At 44.7% G+C, this 16,659-nt stretch overlaps 1 protein-coding gene across 2 annotated transcripts; it reads left to right on the forward strand.

The window, feature by feature from the left end:
* The first annotated feature begins 2,451 nt into the window (after window positions 1-2,451).
* LOC311132358 (1-acylglycerol-3-phosphate O-acyltransferase ABHD5-like) lies at window positions 2,452-14,956 on the forward strand. 2 transcript variants are annotated; one of them, XM_084165611.1, is made up of 8 exons: window positions 2,452-2,666; window positions 3,903-4,024; window positions 4,885-4,964; window positions 5,114-5,549; window positions 6,216-6,370; window positions 11,398-11,509; window positions 11,577-11,757; window positions 14,695-14,956. In XM_084165611.1, exons 2-8 carry the CDS (start codon window positions 3,984-3,986, stop codon window positions 14,833-14,835), a joined length of 1,146 nt encoding a protein of 381 aa, XP_084021737.1. In that variant the 5' UTR covers window positions 2,452-2,666; window positions 3,903-3,983; the 3' UTR covers window positions 14,836-14,956. The 2 variants fall into 2 exon arrangements, with proteins under 2 accessions (XP_084021737.1, XP_084021736.1); XM_084165610.1 differs by lacking the exon at window positions 2,452-2,666 and having other exon boundaries at window positions 3,793-4,024.
* The last annotated feature ends 1,703 nt before the right edge of the window (window positions 14,957-16,659 follow it).

The following is a 16,659-nucleotide window of genomic DNA, read 5'->3' on the forward strand; positions in this document are numbered from 1 at the left end:
CTCCCCTATATAAAGATGTTTTGGTACTTCCCTTATGCACTACACTTTTCAGCACGCTAATTTTTATTATAAACTGAATGGTTCGAGCCCTGAGTACTGATTGGCAGACAGCTGTGGTATATCAGACCGTATACCACGGGTATGACAAAACATTTATTTTTACTGCTCTAATTATGTTGGTAACCAGTTTATAATAGCAATAAGGCACCTTGGGGGTTTGTGGTATATGGCCAATATACCACAGCGTTGAGTCATGCCTAAGAACAGCCCTTAGCCGTGGTATATTGGCCATATACCACACCTCCTCGGCCTTATTGCTTAACTATACCACAGGTCAATATAGTCTACCAGTCTGTCTATCCTGCCCTCTATCCACCATTCATAGTGACAACAGTGGTAGGTGGATTGTTTGTCCAGATCTGCAATAGGGCAACTAGCAATCATACCACACATAAAAGCATCCAGAAGAACCAATAGGAATAGCTGATAGGCAGCGGAGAGGCCTGGTGAATCATTGCGCATGACAGAGAAGACAGACACGCAGCTCAAAAAGCTCCCCTATTGATCTTGTTTAGGGACAATACAATTGACCTATCTAGACTAGCCTACAACACCACAATGCAATGAATAGTTGCACTATTGTTTTCAAGTGAGTGCAACATTTTACTGTAGACTGCAGTGAAAATATCATTTGAATAACGGTGCAAAAGCCCTGTGATTTGAATGTTTCATTCCATTTGGATCAGTTGTGGGTCCTCTCTGGACAGTTTATAAGGTCTAGAAAGGCACAGTAGAAGGGCAGTCTAGCTGTATTTTTACTTCTGATACTGAGATGCACTGTCTGTTGCAGATCATTATTCTCCCAAATCGTCCGATTATAATCGGCCATTTATTAAGGCTGTTTAACACGCGCTCTGCCTCCTCTCCAATCCGAGCAGCTATTCCTCGTGCACCTAGAACCTAATGCTTCAATATAGACTAAATATTTGTAATTTACTTTTAAATGAATTACCTTTTTCTATGTGGCATTAACACAACCAGTCACATTGTTTTCATCTGATTAGGCTACTTCAAAAATGTCCAGTAGGCACGCGCACGTTCGTCCAAACTGTAATTCCAGTATCCTCAAAATGGGTTGACATTAAAAAGGTTTCAATCCAGCCTTTCTATGCGAGAAAAGTACATGTCGGCCTGTGTCATGACAGGCCTGATGGAAACAGCACATTTGTAGGTAAACTTATCGTAAGAGTAGAGGTGTTAACCCCGGTGTCCTGGCTAAATTCCCAGACTGGCCCTCATACCATAATGGACACCTATTCATCCCCAGCTTCCAATTGGTTCATTCATGCCCCCCTCCTCTCCATTGTAACTATTCCCCAGGTCGTTGCAGTAAATGAGAACGTGTTGTCAGTCAACTGACCTGGTAAAATAAGTACATTTTGGTGGGATCATTTTGTGTCAGTAACGTTTATTATGTGAGAAATTGCGGTGGGAACGTTTTTATGCGCAACTATTGATATAATAACCATCACGTTGAAGTAAATTTGGGAGTCACATGATGATATGTTGTGTGGTCCTCCCAGTACGATTTACGAAATGCAGTTTATTCGGCTACAGATAAAATAAATTCTGATGAACATCGCAGGGTGGTGAGCTTGATGCTCCTTTCAATAGATATCGAGGGTCTTATTCTGGTGACATGATGATCGATGCTTGGCTGCCATTTGACAAATAAAAATAATCTTGCACCTTTGTCCATAATAATCTCATCATGTAGGCTATACCCGCACTGTATCTGGGAGCTGTTGGCTAGAGCGCACGTGCCCAATACCAGAGTGGTTTATATATAAAACTATACCTACACAACATATTTTGTGACAAAACCATCAGTAGGCCTAGAGTTGAAAATGCCATGGAAACCCATTTAACTTGTATTTTTTTATTCGGTACATGGGAATGTAACCGCAAAAGTTATTTTTGTGCGCACAATGTATTTACGCACAGACTTTTATCTGCAACAAGTCAATTTGATTGAAATTCAACTCTGGTGGGGAAAATGCGACAATTGTTTTTATGCAGATTGTTGAATATTCCCATTGAAATCTGTCGCCAATTGGATGGAAACGTAGCTATAGACACCCTAAAGCAGCGTTTCCCAGACTCGTTCCTCGAACCCGAAGGGGTGCATGTTTAGTTTTTTGCCCTAACACTACACAGCTGATTAAAATTATCAAAGCTTGATGATTAGTTGGTCATTTGAATCAGCTGTGTAGTGCCGGGGCAAAAACCAAAAAGTGCACCCCATGGGGTCCCGAGGACCGAGTTTGGGGAAACCCTGCCCATAAGACTCTGGCAAGTGTGCTAGTCCAATGTCTCTTAAATTATGCCTGGTTCACCAGCAGCCCCAACCACACAGACCAGCCAAAACAAGCGTGTAAGAATTGTACTTATAGTCCCCCATCACACTCATCTGGAGGTGGAGCATTTTAAGCAGCTATGCCGGCTATCTGTGGAAATAGTATCAATTCAACTCGGTCTGGTCCACAGAATTACAACGGACTCACCCTCCAGGTATCTATCCAAATATTTTTCATTTGTTAGGGATGTCCACCAGCATAATACCAGAGACTCTAATATTGATTGTTTTAAATATAAGAGTCTATCAGGTAAGAACCTATTTTTATATACCGGCGCTGTTGAATGGAACAAACTACCACAGCAACTCAAAGCCTTACCAACCATAAGCACTTTTTAAAAGAATGTCAAAAGCTGGCTAATGTGTGAACAGTATAAGCTTTTTTGTGTGTGTATCTCTGTAATGTGTCTGCGTCTATTTAATTGTAAATGTATTTATGTAAAAAAATAGGAACCACAATGGAAATATGTCCCCGTTGTTAAGACCGCAGGTAGCTTAGTGGTTAAGAGCGTTGTGCCAGTAACCGAAAGGTCGCTGGTTCTAATCCCTGAGCCGACTATTTGAAAAATCTGTCGATGTTCCCTTAAGAAAGGCATTTAACCCTAATTGTTCATGTAAATCGCTCTGGATAAGAGTGTCTGCTAAATGACAAAAATTTAAATGTTATCGTGCGATCCCGGTCACTTAAAAAAATATTTGTACTGTGTATATATGTATTTTTTTAAACTTACAAATAAAATAAATCAATCAATCCAAACTGTGCAGCGGCCAATTGATGAATGGAAAGAGACATATGTTACAAAACACTAAAAAGTTTAATGACATTCGTAAATTGTCAAGCCAAGCCTTCGATACTAGGTAAACCTACAAGGTAGTGAGGGATGTATTTTCTGTTTGTCGAGATTGACAGTGTATTTATTGTGGCGTTAAAATCGCAAACCATGATAGTGAAGCGCCTGAAGTCGGTATGCTTTGTTTATTGGTTGTGTGGTGCATTGGCACAGAAACATGTTGGTGGAAAATGTGTTGCATATATTATAAATATGGCATCAAAATGTTGAAAATCTGATTTCCCCCTACCTGATCATTGTCTGCAACCGGCTCTGATCATAGTGTAGGTGTAATGAAACAGGCAGGGAGAGTGAGCTCGTCGGTGGTGGTCGGCGAACCTTCAACCTTCTGGCCCGTAGCCCTGCGTGGAATCGATTGTGCCACAAAAGCATGCTGAAGTGACAAAGTCCATATCATATCCACGTTTATGAACACAGGGTCGCAACAGTTATTGGTATTTGTGGCCGTAAATATTATTTTGAGGGGGGGGGGGGGGTGCCTTTTTGTTTTAGTTTTTTACAATACAAGGGGAAGGTCATGTGAAAATATTTTTAATTTTGGGGAGGGGGGTGCATTTTGTTTTAGGACACCTAGAGTCGAACTGTCCCTAACAATTGCCCCCGCTCTCCCCTATTGGCTATTATCACGCCTGAAGATGGTGTGTGAGGTGGTGTTCCCGATTACCACTCCTACTTCGTTTCTCTGCATGGATGACAGATAATCATCACATTTCACTATGAGGAGGATGGCGGAGGAGCTGCAACCAGCCGAGCACGGGTGAGTGGATTTTAATATACTTTTTACGAAGTTATTATGATGAGCTATTCTAAACCGTTCCAAATCCACAATTTACAGACTATTTAAGGAATGATTGGCTACCCCGTTGCGCGATATGCCTCATCGTTAATGACTGATGTAAACGTTCTTTTTTTTAAAAGCCCAATTACTTGATTTTAGTAGGCCCGACTAGAATTCAAATGCATAGCCATATAGCGCCTCTTCCATGAAATCTTTGAATTCACTAAAATATGTCCGATTTTGGGACAAAATGATGCATGTCATTTTATTTTTATTAAATGATCTACCTTGACAAATGGAAATATTCCTTCCTGTGAACTTGGTGCCGCTACGTCACGTGGACCTTTGAATGTACAGTATTTATTACACAATGACATCGCTCAGTGGAGATAAGATTATTCGACCGTGGATATGTCTGTCACTACCAAGACACAGACACACAACCACCAGGCATTGTAGCCAGCCACATAACTTTGTGACATTACGAATGCGTTTCAAACCTGTAGCTAAAAATACTCTTATCATTGATTCCTCAAAGGGTTTTGTTCCTTGTTACACTGAAAGGAAGACCCAATAGATCGTACATTACGCTATCTTACTAGTCAGCCAGAGGGAGACCTTGTTGCACATTGGTTGTAATGTTGTTTTAAATTAAACATAGCTAGACTACTGTAGATAAGGGGACGTTATTGTAGAAGTTTGTTTATAAGGCTGTCGTTGTTTTAGAAGTCTGACTCCGTGATCGTTGGACGTCAAAGTTCACTGAGTCACTGGGTTTATGAGTTTACTTCGAGAACATCAGCAGGATCCTTTACGCAATGTTGTGTGTGCTGGTCCAGGTGGATATCCAGTTGGCTTCCATCTTGGTGCCCCACCTCCCCTTCTCAGCTGAAGGATGCAGAGGACAAAATGCTCAAGGGTAAGAGTGTGTGCCTACATCCTGTCTCCTACCCATCATACTTGCACATCTTATCTCCTCTCTCTTATTTTGCGCTCCCTCCCTGTTCCCTCCATCTCTCTCCTCCATCCCTCCATCCATTTCTCTCGTCCATCCATTTCTCTCCTCAGCTGTGAAGACCCCATTCTCCAGGCAAGATGTCCCGATATCCAATGGCAACTATCTCTGGACCATAGCCTTCAACGCCAAGGCACATCCCTCCCCCCAGCCCCAGTCTCAGCCTCATCCCACCTCTCTCCAGCCCTCTCTCCAGCCCCATCCCCGTCCTCCGCTGGTGCTTCTCCATGGGTTTGGGGGTGGTGTGGGTCTGTGGGCTCAGAACCTGGACTCTCTGTGTGGCAGTGGAGCAGTGTATGCCCTGGATCTGCTGGGTTTCGGTCGAAGCAGCAGGCCCCTGTTCAGCATGGACCCACAGGGGGCAGAGGAGCAGTTCCTAGGGGCCCTGGAGGAGTGGAGAGACAGGGTGGGCCTGGAGGAGATTATCCTGCTGGGACACAACCTGGGAGGATACCTGGCTGCTGCATACACACTCACACACCCACACAGGTTAGAGGGATGAGTGGAGGAGGAGGGGGTCGTGTGTGTGTGTGTGTGGTGTGTGTGTGTTTGTGTTCATACTGTGTGTTCATACGTACACTGAGTGTACAAAACATTAAGGACACCTGCTCTTTCCATGACATACTGTAGACTGACCAGGTGAATCCAGTTGAACGCTATGATCCCTTATTGATGTCACTTGTTAAATCCACTTCAATCAGTGTAGATGAAGGGGAGGAGACAGGTTAAAGAAGGATTTTTAAGCCTTGAGACAATTGAGACATGGCTTGTGTATGTGTGCCATTAGGAGGTTGAATGGGCAAGACACAATATTTAAAAGCCTTTGAACGGGGTATGGTAGTAGGTGCAAAGTGCACCAGTTTGTGTCAAGAACTGCAACGCTGCTGGGTTTTTCACGCTCAGCAGTTTCCCGTGTGTATCAAGAATGGTCCACCTCCCAAAGGACATCCAGCCAACTTGGCACAACTGTGGGAACCATTTCAAACAACATGGGCCAGCATCCCTGTCGAACGCTTTCAACACCTTATAGAGTCCATGCCCTGAGGAATTGAGGCTGTTCTGAGGTCAAAAGGGTGGGGTGCAACTCAATATCAGGAAGGTGTCCTTAATGTTGTGTACACTCAGTGTATGTGTTCACACTGTGTGTGTTTACAGGGTAAAACACCTGATCCTTGTGGAGCCCTGGGGGTTCCCGGCCCGCCCAGAGAGCCTGGATCAGGAGAAGTCTATCCCAGTGTGGATCAGAGCCATGGGGGTCGTCATGAATCCCTTCAACCTCCTGGCTACACTAAGACTGGCTGGACCACTGGGTACGATAAATATATACTAAGACTGGCTGGACCACTGGGTACGATATATATATACTAAGACTGGCTGGACCACTGGGTACGATAAATATATACTAAGACTGGCTGGACCACTGGGTACGATAAATATATACTAAGACTGGCTGGACCACTGGGTACGATAAATATATACTAAGACTGGCTGGACCACTGGGTACGATAAATATATACTAAGACTGGCTGCACCACTGGGTACGATAAATATATACTAAGACTGGCTGGACCACTGGGTACGATAAATATATACTAAGACTGGCTGGACCACTGGGTACGATAAATATATACTAAGACTGGCTGCACCACTGGGTACGATATATATATATACTAAGACTGGCTGGACCACTGGGTACGATAAATATATACTAAGACTGGCTGGACCACTGGGTACGATAAATATATACTAAGACTGGCTGGACCACTGGGTACGATAGATATATACTAAGACTGGCTGGACCACTGGGTACGATAAATATATACTAAGACTGGCTGCACCACTGGGTACGATAAATATATACTAAGACTGGCTGGACCACTGGGTACGATAAATATATACTAAGACTGGCTGGACCACTGGGTACGATAAATATATACTAAGACTGGCTGCACCACTGGGTACGATATATATATACTAAGACTGGCTGCACCACTGGGTACGATATATATATACTAAGACTGGCTGGACCACTGGGTACGATAGATATACTAAGACTGGCTGGACCACTGGGTACGATAGATATACTAAGACTGGCTGCACCACTGGGTACGATATATATATATATACTAAGACTGGCTGCACCACTGGGTACGATAGATATACTAAGACTGGCTGGACCACTGGGTACGATAAATATATACTAAGACTGGCTGGACCACTGGGTACGATATATATATACTAAGACTGGCTGCACCACTGGGTACGATATATATATACTAAGACTGGCTGCACCACTGGGTACGATAAATATATACTAAGACTGGCTGGACCACTGGGTACGATAGATATACTAAGACTGGCTGGACCACTGGGTACGATAGATATACTAAGACTGGCTGCACCACTGGGTACGATAGATATACTAAGACTGGCTGGACCACTGGGTACGATATATATATATATATATACTAAGACTGGCTGCACCACTGGGTACGATAGATATACTAAGACTGGCTGGACCACTGGGTACGATAAATATATACTAAGACTGGCTGGACCACTGGGTACGATAGATATACTAAGACTGGCTGGACCACTGGGTACGATAGATATACTAAGACTGGCTGCACCACTGGGTACGATATAGATATACTAAGACTGGCTGGACCACTGGGTACGATAGATATACTAAGACTGGCTGGACCACTGGGTACGATAGATATACTAAGACTGGCTGCACCACTGGGTACGATAGATATACTAAGACTGGCTGGACCACTGGGTACGATAAATATATACTAAGACTGGCTGGACCACTGGGTACGATAGATATACTAAGACTGGCTGGACCACTGGGTACGATAGATATACTAAGACTGGCTGCACCACTGGGTACGATATAGATATACTAAGACTGGCTGGACCACTGGGTACGATAGATATACTAAGACTGGCTGGACCACTGGGTACGATAGATATACTAAGACTGGCTGCACCACTGGGTACGATAGATATACTAAGACTGGCTGGACCACTGGGTACGATAAATATATACTAAGACTGGCTGGACCACTGGGTACGATAGATATACTAAGACTGGCTGGACCACTGGGTACGATAGATATACTAAGACTGGCTGCACCACTGGGTACGATATAGATATACTAAGACTGGCTGGACCACTGGGTACGATAGATATACTAAGACTGGCTGGACCACTGGGTACGATAGATATACTAAGACTGGCTGCACCACTGGGTACGATAGATATACTAAGACTGGCTGGACCACTGGGTACGATAAATATATACTAAGACTGGCTGGACCACTGGGTACGATAGATATACTAAGACTGGCTGGACCACTGGGTACGATAGATATACTAAGACTGGCTGCACCACTGGGTACGATATAGATATACTAAGACTGGCTGGACCACTGGGTACGATAGATATACTAAGACTGGCTGGACCACTGGGTACGATAGATATACTAAGACTGGCTGCACCACTGGGTACGATAGATATACTAAGACTGGCTGGACCACTGGGTACGATAAACAGTTGAAGTCGGAAGTTTACATACATTTAGGTTGGAGTCATTAAAACTCGTTTTTCCACCACTCCACACATTTCTTGTTAACAAACTATCGTTTTGGCAAGTCGGTTAGGACATCTACTTTGTGCATGACAAAAGTACTTTTTCTAACAATTGTTTACAGACAGATTATTTAACTTATAATGCACTGTATCACAATTCCAGTGGGTCAGAAGTTTACATACACTAAGTTGACGGTGCCTTTAAACAGCTTGGAAAATTCCAGAAAATGATGTCATGGCTTTAGAAGCTTCTGATAGGCTAATTGACATAATTTGAGTCAATTGGAGGTGTACCTGTGGATGTATTTCAAGGCCTACCTTCAAACTCAGTGCCTCTTTGCTTGACATCATGGGAAAATAAAAAGAAATCAGCCAAGACCTCAGAAGAAAAATTGTAGACCTCCACAAGTCTGGTTCATCCTTGGGAGCAATTTCCAAACGGCTGAAGGAACCACGTTCATCTGTACAAACAATAGTATGCAAGTATAAACACCATGGGACACACACAGCCGTCATACCGCTCAGGAAGGAGACACGTTCTGTCTCCTAAAGATGAACATACTTTGGTGCGAAAAGTGCAAATCAATCCCAGAACAACAGCAAAGGACCTTGTGAAGATGCTGGAGGAAACAGGTACAAAAGTATCTATATCCACAGTAAAACAAGTCCTATATCGACATAACCTGAAAGGCCGCTCAGCAAGGAAGAAGCCACTGCTCCAAAACCGCCATAAAAAAGCCAGACTACGGTTTGCAACTGCACATGGGGACAAAGATCGTACTTTTTGGAGAAATGTTCTCTGGTCTGATGAAACAAAAATAGAACTGTTTGCCCATAATGACCATCGTTATGTTTGGAGGAAAAAAGGGGGTAGCTTGCAAGCCGAAGAACACCATCCCAACCGTGAAGCACGGGGGTGGCAGCATCATGCTGTGGGGGTGCTTTGCTGCAGGAGGGACTGGTGCACTTCACAAAATAGATGGCATCATGAGGAAGGAAAATGATGTGGATATATTGAAGCAACATCTCAAGACATCAGTCAGGAAGTTAAAGCTTGGTCGCAAATGGGTCTTCCAAATGGACAATGACCCCCAAGCATACTTCCAAAGTTGTGGCAAAATGGCTTAAGGACAACAAAGTCAAGGTATTGGAGTGGCCATCACAAAGCCCTGACCTCAATCCTATAGAAAATTTGTGGGCAGAACTGAAAAAGCGTGTGCGAGCAAGGAGGCCTACAAGCCTGACTCAGTTACACCAGCTCTGTCAGGATGAATGGGCCAAAATTCACCCAAATTATTGTGCGAAGCTTGTGGAAGGCTACCCGAAACGTTTGACCCAAGTTAAACAATTTGAAGGCAATGCTACCAAATACTAATTGAGTGTATGTAAACTTCTGACCCACTGGGAATGTGATGAAAGAAATAAAAGCTGAAATAAATAATTCTCTCTACTATTATTCTGACATTTCACATTCTTAAAATAAAGTGGTGATCCTAACTGACCTAAGACAGGGAATCTTTACTAGGATTAAATGTCAGTAATTGTGAAAAACTGAGTTTTTTAATATATTTAGCTAAGGTGTATGTAAGCTTCCGACTTCAACTGCATATATACTAAGACAGGCTGGACACTACATCCACACACACAAGTTGAAAGATGTTACAGCATAAAGGTGTTAATTGGTGGGATATTCCCTTCTCCCTCCCTCCAACCCCCTCTCTCCATTCCTCCCTCCATTCCTCCTCCCTCCCTCCCTTCATCCCTCTCTCCATTCGTCCCTCCCTCCCTCCTTTCCTCTCTCCATTCATCCCTCTCTCCATCCCTCCCTCCCTCCATTCCTCCTGCATTCCTCCCTCCATCCCTCTCTCCATTCCTCCTGCATCCCTCTCTCCATTCTTCTCCTCCCTCCCTCCCTCCCTCCCTCCCTCCCTCCCTCCCTCCATCCCTCTCTCCATCCCTCCATTCATCCCTCTCTCCATCCCTCCATTCATCCCTCCCTCCTTTCCTCTCTCCATTCATCCCTCCATCTCTCTCTCCTTTCCTCTCTCCATTCATCCCTCCCTCCACCCCTCCATCCCTCTCTCCATTCCTCTCTCCATCCCTCTCTCCATCCCTCTCTCCATTCCTCTCTCCATTCCTCTCTCCATCCCTCTCTCCTTTCCTCCTCCATCCCTCTCTCCTTTCCTCCTCCATCCCTCTCTCCATTCCTCTCTCCACCCCTCTCTCCATCCCTCTCTCCATCCCTCTCTCCATTCCTCTCTCCAACCCTCTCTCCAACCCTCTCTCCATCCCTCTCTCCTTTCCTCCTCCATCTCTCTCTCCTTTCCTCTCTCCATTCATCCTTCCATTCATCCCTCCCTCCATTCCTCTCTCCATCCCTCTCTCCTTTCCTCCTCCATTCCTCTCTCCATTCCTCTCTCCACCCCTCTCTCCATTCCTCTCTCCATTCCTCTCTCCATTCCTCTCTCCATCCCTCTCTCCTTTCCTCCTCCATCCCTCCCTCCACCCCTCTCTCCATCCCTCCATTCATCCCTCCCTCCATTCCTCTCTCCATCCCTCTCTCCTTTCCTCCTCCATCCCTCTCTCCATTCCTCTCTCCATCCCTCTCTCCTTTCCTCCTCCATCCCTCTCTCCATTCCTCTATCCATTCCTCTATCCATTCCTCTCTCCATTCCTCTCTCCATCCCTCTCTCCTTTCCTCCTCCATCCCTCTCTCCATTTCTCTCTTACTCTCTCAGGTCCTATGTTGGTCCAGACCATCAGGTCAGATTTTAAACAGAAGTACTCTTCAGTGTTTGATGACAACACTGTATCAGACTACATCTACCATCTCAATGCACAGACGCCCAGGTAGGTACACACGTACACGTACACACACGCACACGCACACGCATTAACATCCGTTCTTGCTCCATAGTGGTGAAACAGCGTTTAGGAACATGACAGTACCATGTGGTTGGGCTAAGAGACCAATGCTAGATCGTATCGGACAGATCCGACCCGACATTCCCATATCCATCATCTACGGGTCCCGATCCAGCATCGACAGTGACTCGGGATACACTCTCCAGAAAACCAGACCGGATGTGGACATCATCGTGAGTTGATGATCCATGTAGCAAGTTTTCTAAATGTGTTATGAAATGGATCTGTCATTCATGCACAGTGTGTACAGTCCCTCTCTCTCTCGCTTCCCTAGTTCGTTTTCTCTCTCTCTCGCTCTCAATTCAAAGGGCTTTATGGCATGGGAAACATACAGTATGTTTAACAGTAAACATTACACTCACAAAAGTTAAAAGAATATCGACATTTCAAATGTTATATTATTGGCTATTTACAGTGTTGTAGCAATGAGAAAATAGATGAAGTATGAAAGGGAAAATAAATAAACAGATAAATATAGGTTGTATTTACAATGGCGTTTGTTCTTCACTGGTTGCCCATTTCTTGTGGCAACAGGTCACAAATCAAACTTTTTTTGGAACACCATTATTGTTGTCTTACTGAGATTAACTGTCTGGGCCCAAGTTTGACAGAATCTGTGCAGAAGATCTAGGTGCTGCTGTAGGCCCTCCTTGGTTGGGGACAGAAGCACCAGATCATCTGCAAACAGTAAACATTTGACTTCAGATTCTAGTAGGGTGAGGCCGGGTGCTGCAGACTGTTCTAAAGCCTGTGCCAATTCATTGATATACGGTGCATTCGGAAAGTGTTCAGACCTTTGCCCTTTTTCCACATTTTGTTATGTAACAGCCTTATTTTAAAATTGATTAAATAAATAAAAATCGTCATCAATCTACACACAATACCTCATAATTTTTGCAGCATTGAAGGTCCCTAAGAACACAGTGGCCTCCATCATTCTTACATGGAAGAAGTTTAGAACCACCAAGACTCTTCCTAGAGCTGGCCGCCCGGCCAAACTGAGCAATCAGGGGAGAAGGGCCTTGGTCAGGGATGTGACCAAGAACCCGATGGTCACTCTGACAGAGCGCCAGAGTTCCTCTGTGGAGATGGGAGAACCTTACAGAAGGACAACCATCTCTGCAGCATTCCACCAATCAGGCCTTTATGGTAGAGTGGCCAGACGGAAGCCACTCCTCAGTAAAAGGCACATGAAAGCCCGCTTGGAGTTTGCCAAAAGGCACCTGAAGGACTCTCAGACCATGAGAAACAAGATTCTCTGGTCTGATGAAACCAAGATTGAACTCTTTGGCCTGAATGCCAAGAGTCACAGCTGGAGGAAACCTGGCACCATCCCTACCGGGAAGCATGGTGGTGGCAGCATCATGCTGTGGGGATGTTTTTCAGCGGCAGGGACTGGGAGACTAGTCAGGATCGAGGGAAAGATTAACAGAGCAAAGTACAGAGAGATCCTTGATGACAACCTGCTCCAGAGTGCTCAGGACCTCACACTGGGGTGAAGGTTCAACTTCCAACAGGACAACGACCCTAAGCACACAGCCAAGACAATGCAGGAGTGACTTCGGGACAAGTCTCTGAATGTCCTTGAGTGGCCCAGTCAGAGCCCGGACTTGAACCCGATCGAACATCTCTGGAGAGACCTGAAAATAGCTGTGCAGCGACGCTCCCCATCCAACCTGACAGAGCTTGAGAGGATCTGCCAAGAAGAATGGGAGAAACTCCCAAAATACAGGTGTGCCAAGCTTGTAGCGTCATACCCAAGAAGACTCAAGGATGTAATCGCTGCCAAAGGTGCTTCAACAAAGTACTGAGTAAAGGGTCTGAATACTTATGTAAATGTAATAATTTCAGTTTTTAATAAATTAGCAAACATTTATAAAAACCTGTTTTTGCTTTGTAATTATGGGTTATTATGTGTAGATTGATGGGGAAAAAAACATTTTCATCAATTTTAGAATAAGGCTGTAACGTAACAAAATGTGGAAATAGTCAAGGGGTCTGAATACTTTCCGAAAGCGCTGTATATTTTGAAGAGGGTGGAGCTTAAGCTTAATCCGTCTCACCCCACAGCCCTCTGTTTGTTTTTTTGCCAATTTTAACCACACAAATGTAGAAGTCTGCTGTTAATGATAATGCAGAGGATTTTCCCAAGGTTGCTGTTGACGCATATCCCACAGTAGGTATAGGGGTTGAATTTGTCTCCACTTCTGTGGATTGGGGTGATCAGTCCTTGGTTCCAAGTATTTGGGAAGGTTCCAGAGCTGAGGATGATGTTAAAGAGTTTAAGTATAGCTAATTGGAATTTGTGGGCTGTATATTTTATCATTTAATTTAGGTTACCATCAACACCACAGGCCTTTTTGGGTTGGAGGGTTTGTATTTTGTCCTGTAGTTCATTCAATGTAGTTGAAGAATACATTTGGTTCTAGTAGTCTTTAATAGCTGATTCTAAGATTTTATATTGATCATGTATATGTTTTTGTTGTTTGTTATAGAGCCAAACCGATTGGAGAAGTGGTTTATCCATACATCTCCGTTTTGGATAGATTACTATTAATGTTGTTTGTTTTGTGTGTTCCAGATTTCCCAGAAGTGGTTAGATTCTATGGATTCTTCAATTGCATTGAGCTGATTTCAGGCGTGCTGTTCTTTCTTTTTCCTTAGTGTATTTCTGTTAAGTTGTAGTGTTTCACCATAGTACAGGTGGATTTCTGGGTCTCTGTGTGTTTTTGTTTGGATAGGTTCCTTTCTTAGGTTTTTGCATTCTTCATCAAAACATTTGTCATCTTCTTAGGTTGTCTGGTTGAAATGTTTTGATTTTATAGGGAAGCTGAGAGGTCAAATATACTGTTTAGGTATTGAATTTGTTGTTGGTTAATTGTTTTCTGGTAGGTTTCCACACTACTTTCCTTCCATCTATAGCAATTTCTTAATAGTATGCAGTCTGTTCGGCTTTGATGCCTCATGATTACACATTACACTCACAAATGTTTCAAAGGAATAGAGACATTTCAAATGTTATATTATGGCTATGTACTGTGTTGTAACAATGTGCAAATAGTTAAAGTACAAAAGGGGAAATACATATTTTTCTCTCTCTCTCTCTCCAGGTGATAAGGGGAGGAGGTCACTATGTGTTTGCTGACCAGCCAGATGACTTCAATCAGAACATTTTTCACATCCTAGCCAGGATGGAGGGAGGGAAGGATGAGAGGAGGGAGAGAAGGATGAGAGGAGGGAGAGAAGGATGAGTGATAAAGAGGAGTGGTGTGGATAAGAAGGAAGGGAAATGTGGAGGAGGAGGAGGAGAGAATTGAGAGGAGGAGATTGTGGGGTGAGTAAAGAGGGATAGGAGATGGATAGAAAAGACAGAATGAGTAGAGGGAGAGGAGGAGGAGGAGGAGGGGAGAGAGGCAGAGGAGGAGGAGGAGCAAGAGGCAGAGAAGGAGGAGGGGAGAGAGGCAGAGGAGGAGGAGGAGGAGCAAGAGGCAGAGAAGGAGGAGGGGAGAGAGGCAGAGAAGGAGGAGGGGAGAGAGGCAGAGAAGGAGGAGGGGAGAGAGGCAGAGAAGGAGGAGAGGCAGAGAAGGAGGAGGGGAGAGAGGCAGAGGAGAAGGAGGAGGGGAGAGAGGCAGAGAAGGAGGAGGGGAGAGAGGCAGAGAAGGAGGAGGGGAGAGAGGCAGAGAAGGAGGAGGGGAGAGAGGCAGAGAAGGAGGAGGGGAGAGAGGCAGAGAAGGAGGAGGGGAGAGAGGCAGAGAAGGAGGAGGAGAGAGCGGCAGAGGAGGAGGAGGAGCAAGAGGCAGAGAAGGAGGAGGGGAGAGAGGCAGAGAAGGAGGAGGGGAGAGAGGCAGAGAAGGAGGAGGGGAGAGAGGCAGAGAAGGAGGAGGGGAGAGAGGCAGAGAAGGAGGAGGGGAGAGAGGCAGAGAAGGAGGAGGGGAGAGAGGCAGAGAAGAAGGAGGAGGAGAGAGGCAGAGAAGGAGGAGGAGAGAGAGGTAGAGGAGTTGTGGCAGGAATAATTTATTGGCTCTGAGGAGAAGGACCATTGTTTCTGGAAAATGTATTCTGATAAATTCTAAATCAATTATATTTAATTACCACTAAAATTCCATGAAGAAAGGACAGAATGACAAACCAGATAAATATGTATAGCAGCCTAGAGGTAAATGGTGTTTTCTTCTTTTCTCTGTCGGTGAATGATGAAGAACTATAGGTTACATGTCTGGGGCTTGACCACTTTGGCCAATCAGAAAGTCACAAAAAAAAAAAAATGTTAATAAAACTCCACGGACCCCCCCTCTTGCGCAGTGGAACCCAGAATGATATGTGACCACTTGGTTACGGCGACACCATTCTGCCGAGGACACCCAAACCAGAGTGGCCACTGCAAAGCCCAAGGAGCCTGACCCTCTCTGCAAGTTGCTGTAGCCCTGCGTGGGATATTTAGCCTATATTGGCTATTGGTTGAGGCGCAGGGCCCGTTCTAGCTTGGTATGTCAGGGTGGGCTATTGGTTGAGGGGCAGGGCCCGTTCTAGCTTGGTGTGTCAGGGTGGGCTATTGGTTGAGGCGCAGGGCCCGTTCTAGCTTGGTATGTCAGGGTGGGCTATTGGTTGAGGCGCAGGGCCCGTTCTAGCTTGGTGTGTCAGGGTGGGCTATTGGTTGAGGCGCAGGGCCCGTTCTAGCTTGGTGTGTCAGGGTGGGCTATTGGTTGAGGCGCAGGGCCCGTTCTAGCTTGGTATGTCAGGGTGGGCTATTGGTTGAGGCGCAGGGCCCGTTCTAGCTTGGTATGTCAGGGTGGGCTATTGGAAATGTGAATTGGGCCAAGTTGGAGGTAATAATGCATTTAAGTTATAGTTTATTGAGATGCACTTTAATACACCACATAAAAGGCTGTTTTTACTGCAGTTCTATGTAGTAGTGATTTATGTTCACTAGTTGGTCAATTGATTTGATAGCGTGTTTAATCTATGCAAATAAATTATATGAATTGATAGTTCACCTCTCTTTTATTCTGTAATAGGGTATATTATATATTGTAGCCATTTGATACAACGTGTAAGCTACCGAGCAGACTGATACC

Source organism: Coregonus lavaretus (assembly GCF_964263955.1).
Source record: "Coregonus lavaretus genome assembly, chromosome: 7".
Lineage (NCBI taxonomy): Eukaryota > Metazoa > Chordata > Actinopteri > Salmoniformes > Salmonidae > Coregonus > Coregonus lavaretus.

What these genes read in the sequence shown, in the direction of transcription:
- LOC311132358 (XM_084165611.1), top strand. Translation starts at nt 3,984, where the DNA reads ATGAGGAGGATGGCGGAGGAGCTGCAACCAGCCGAGCACGG. An exon ending in AAGACTGGCTGGACCACTGG is followed by an intron (nt 6,371 to 11,397) that starts GTACGATAAATA and finishes TTACTCTCTCAG; the next exon opens with GTCCTATGTTGGTCCAGACC. An exon ending in GACCGGATGTGGACATCATC is followed by an intron (nt 11,758 to 14,694) that starts GTGAGTTGATGA and finishes CTCTCTCTCCAG; the next exon opens with GTGATAAGGGGAGGAGGTCA.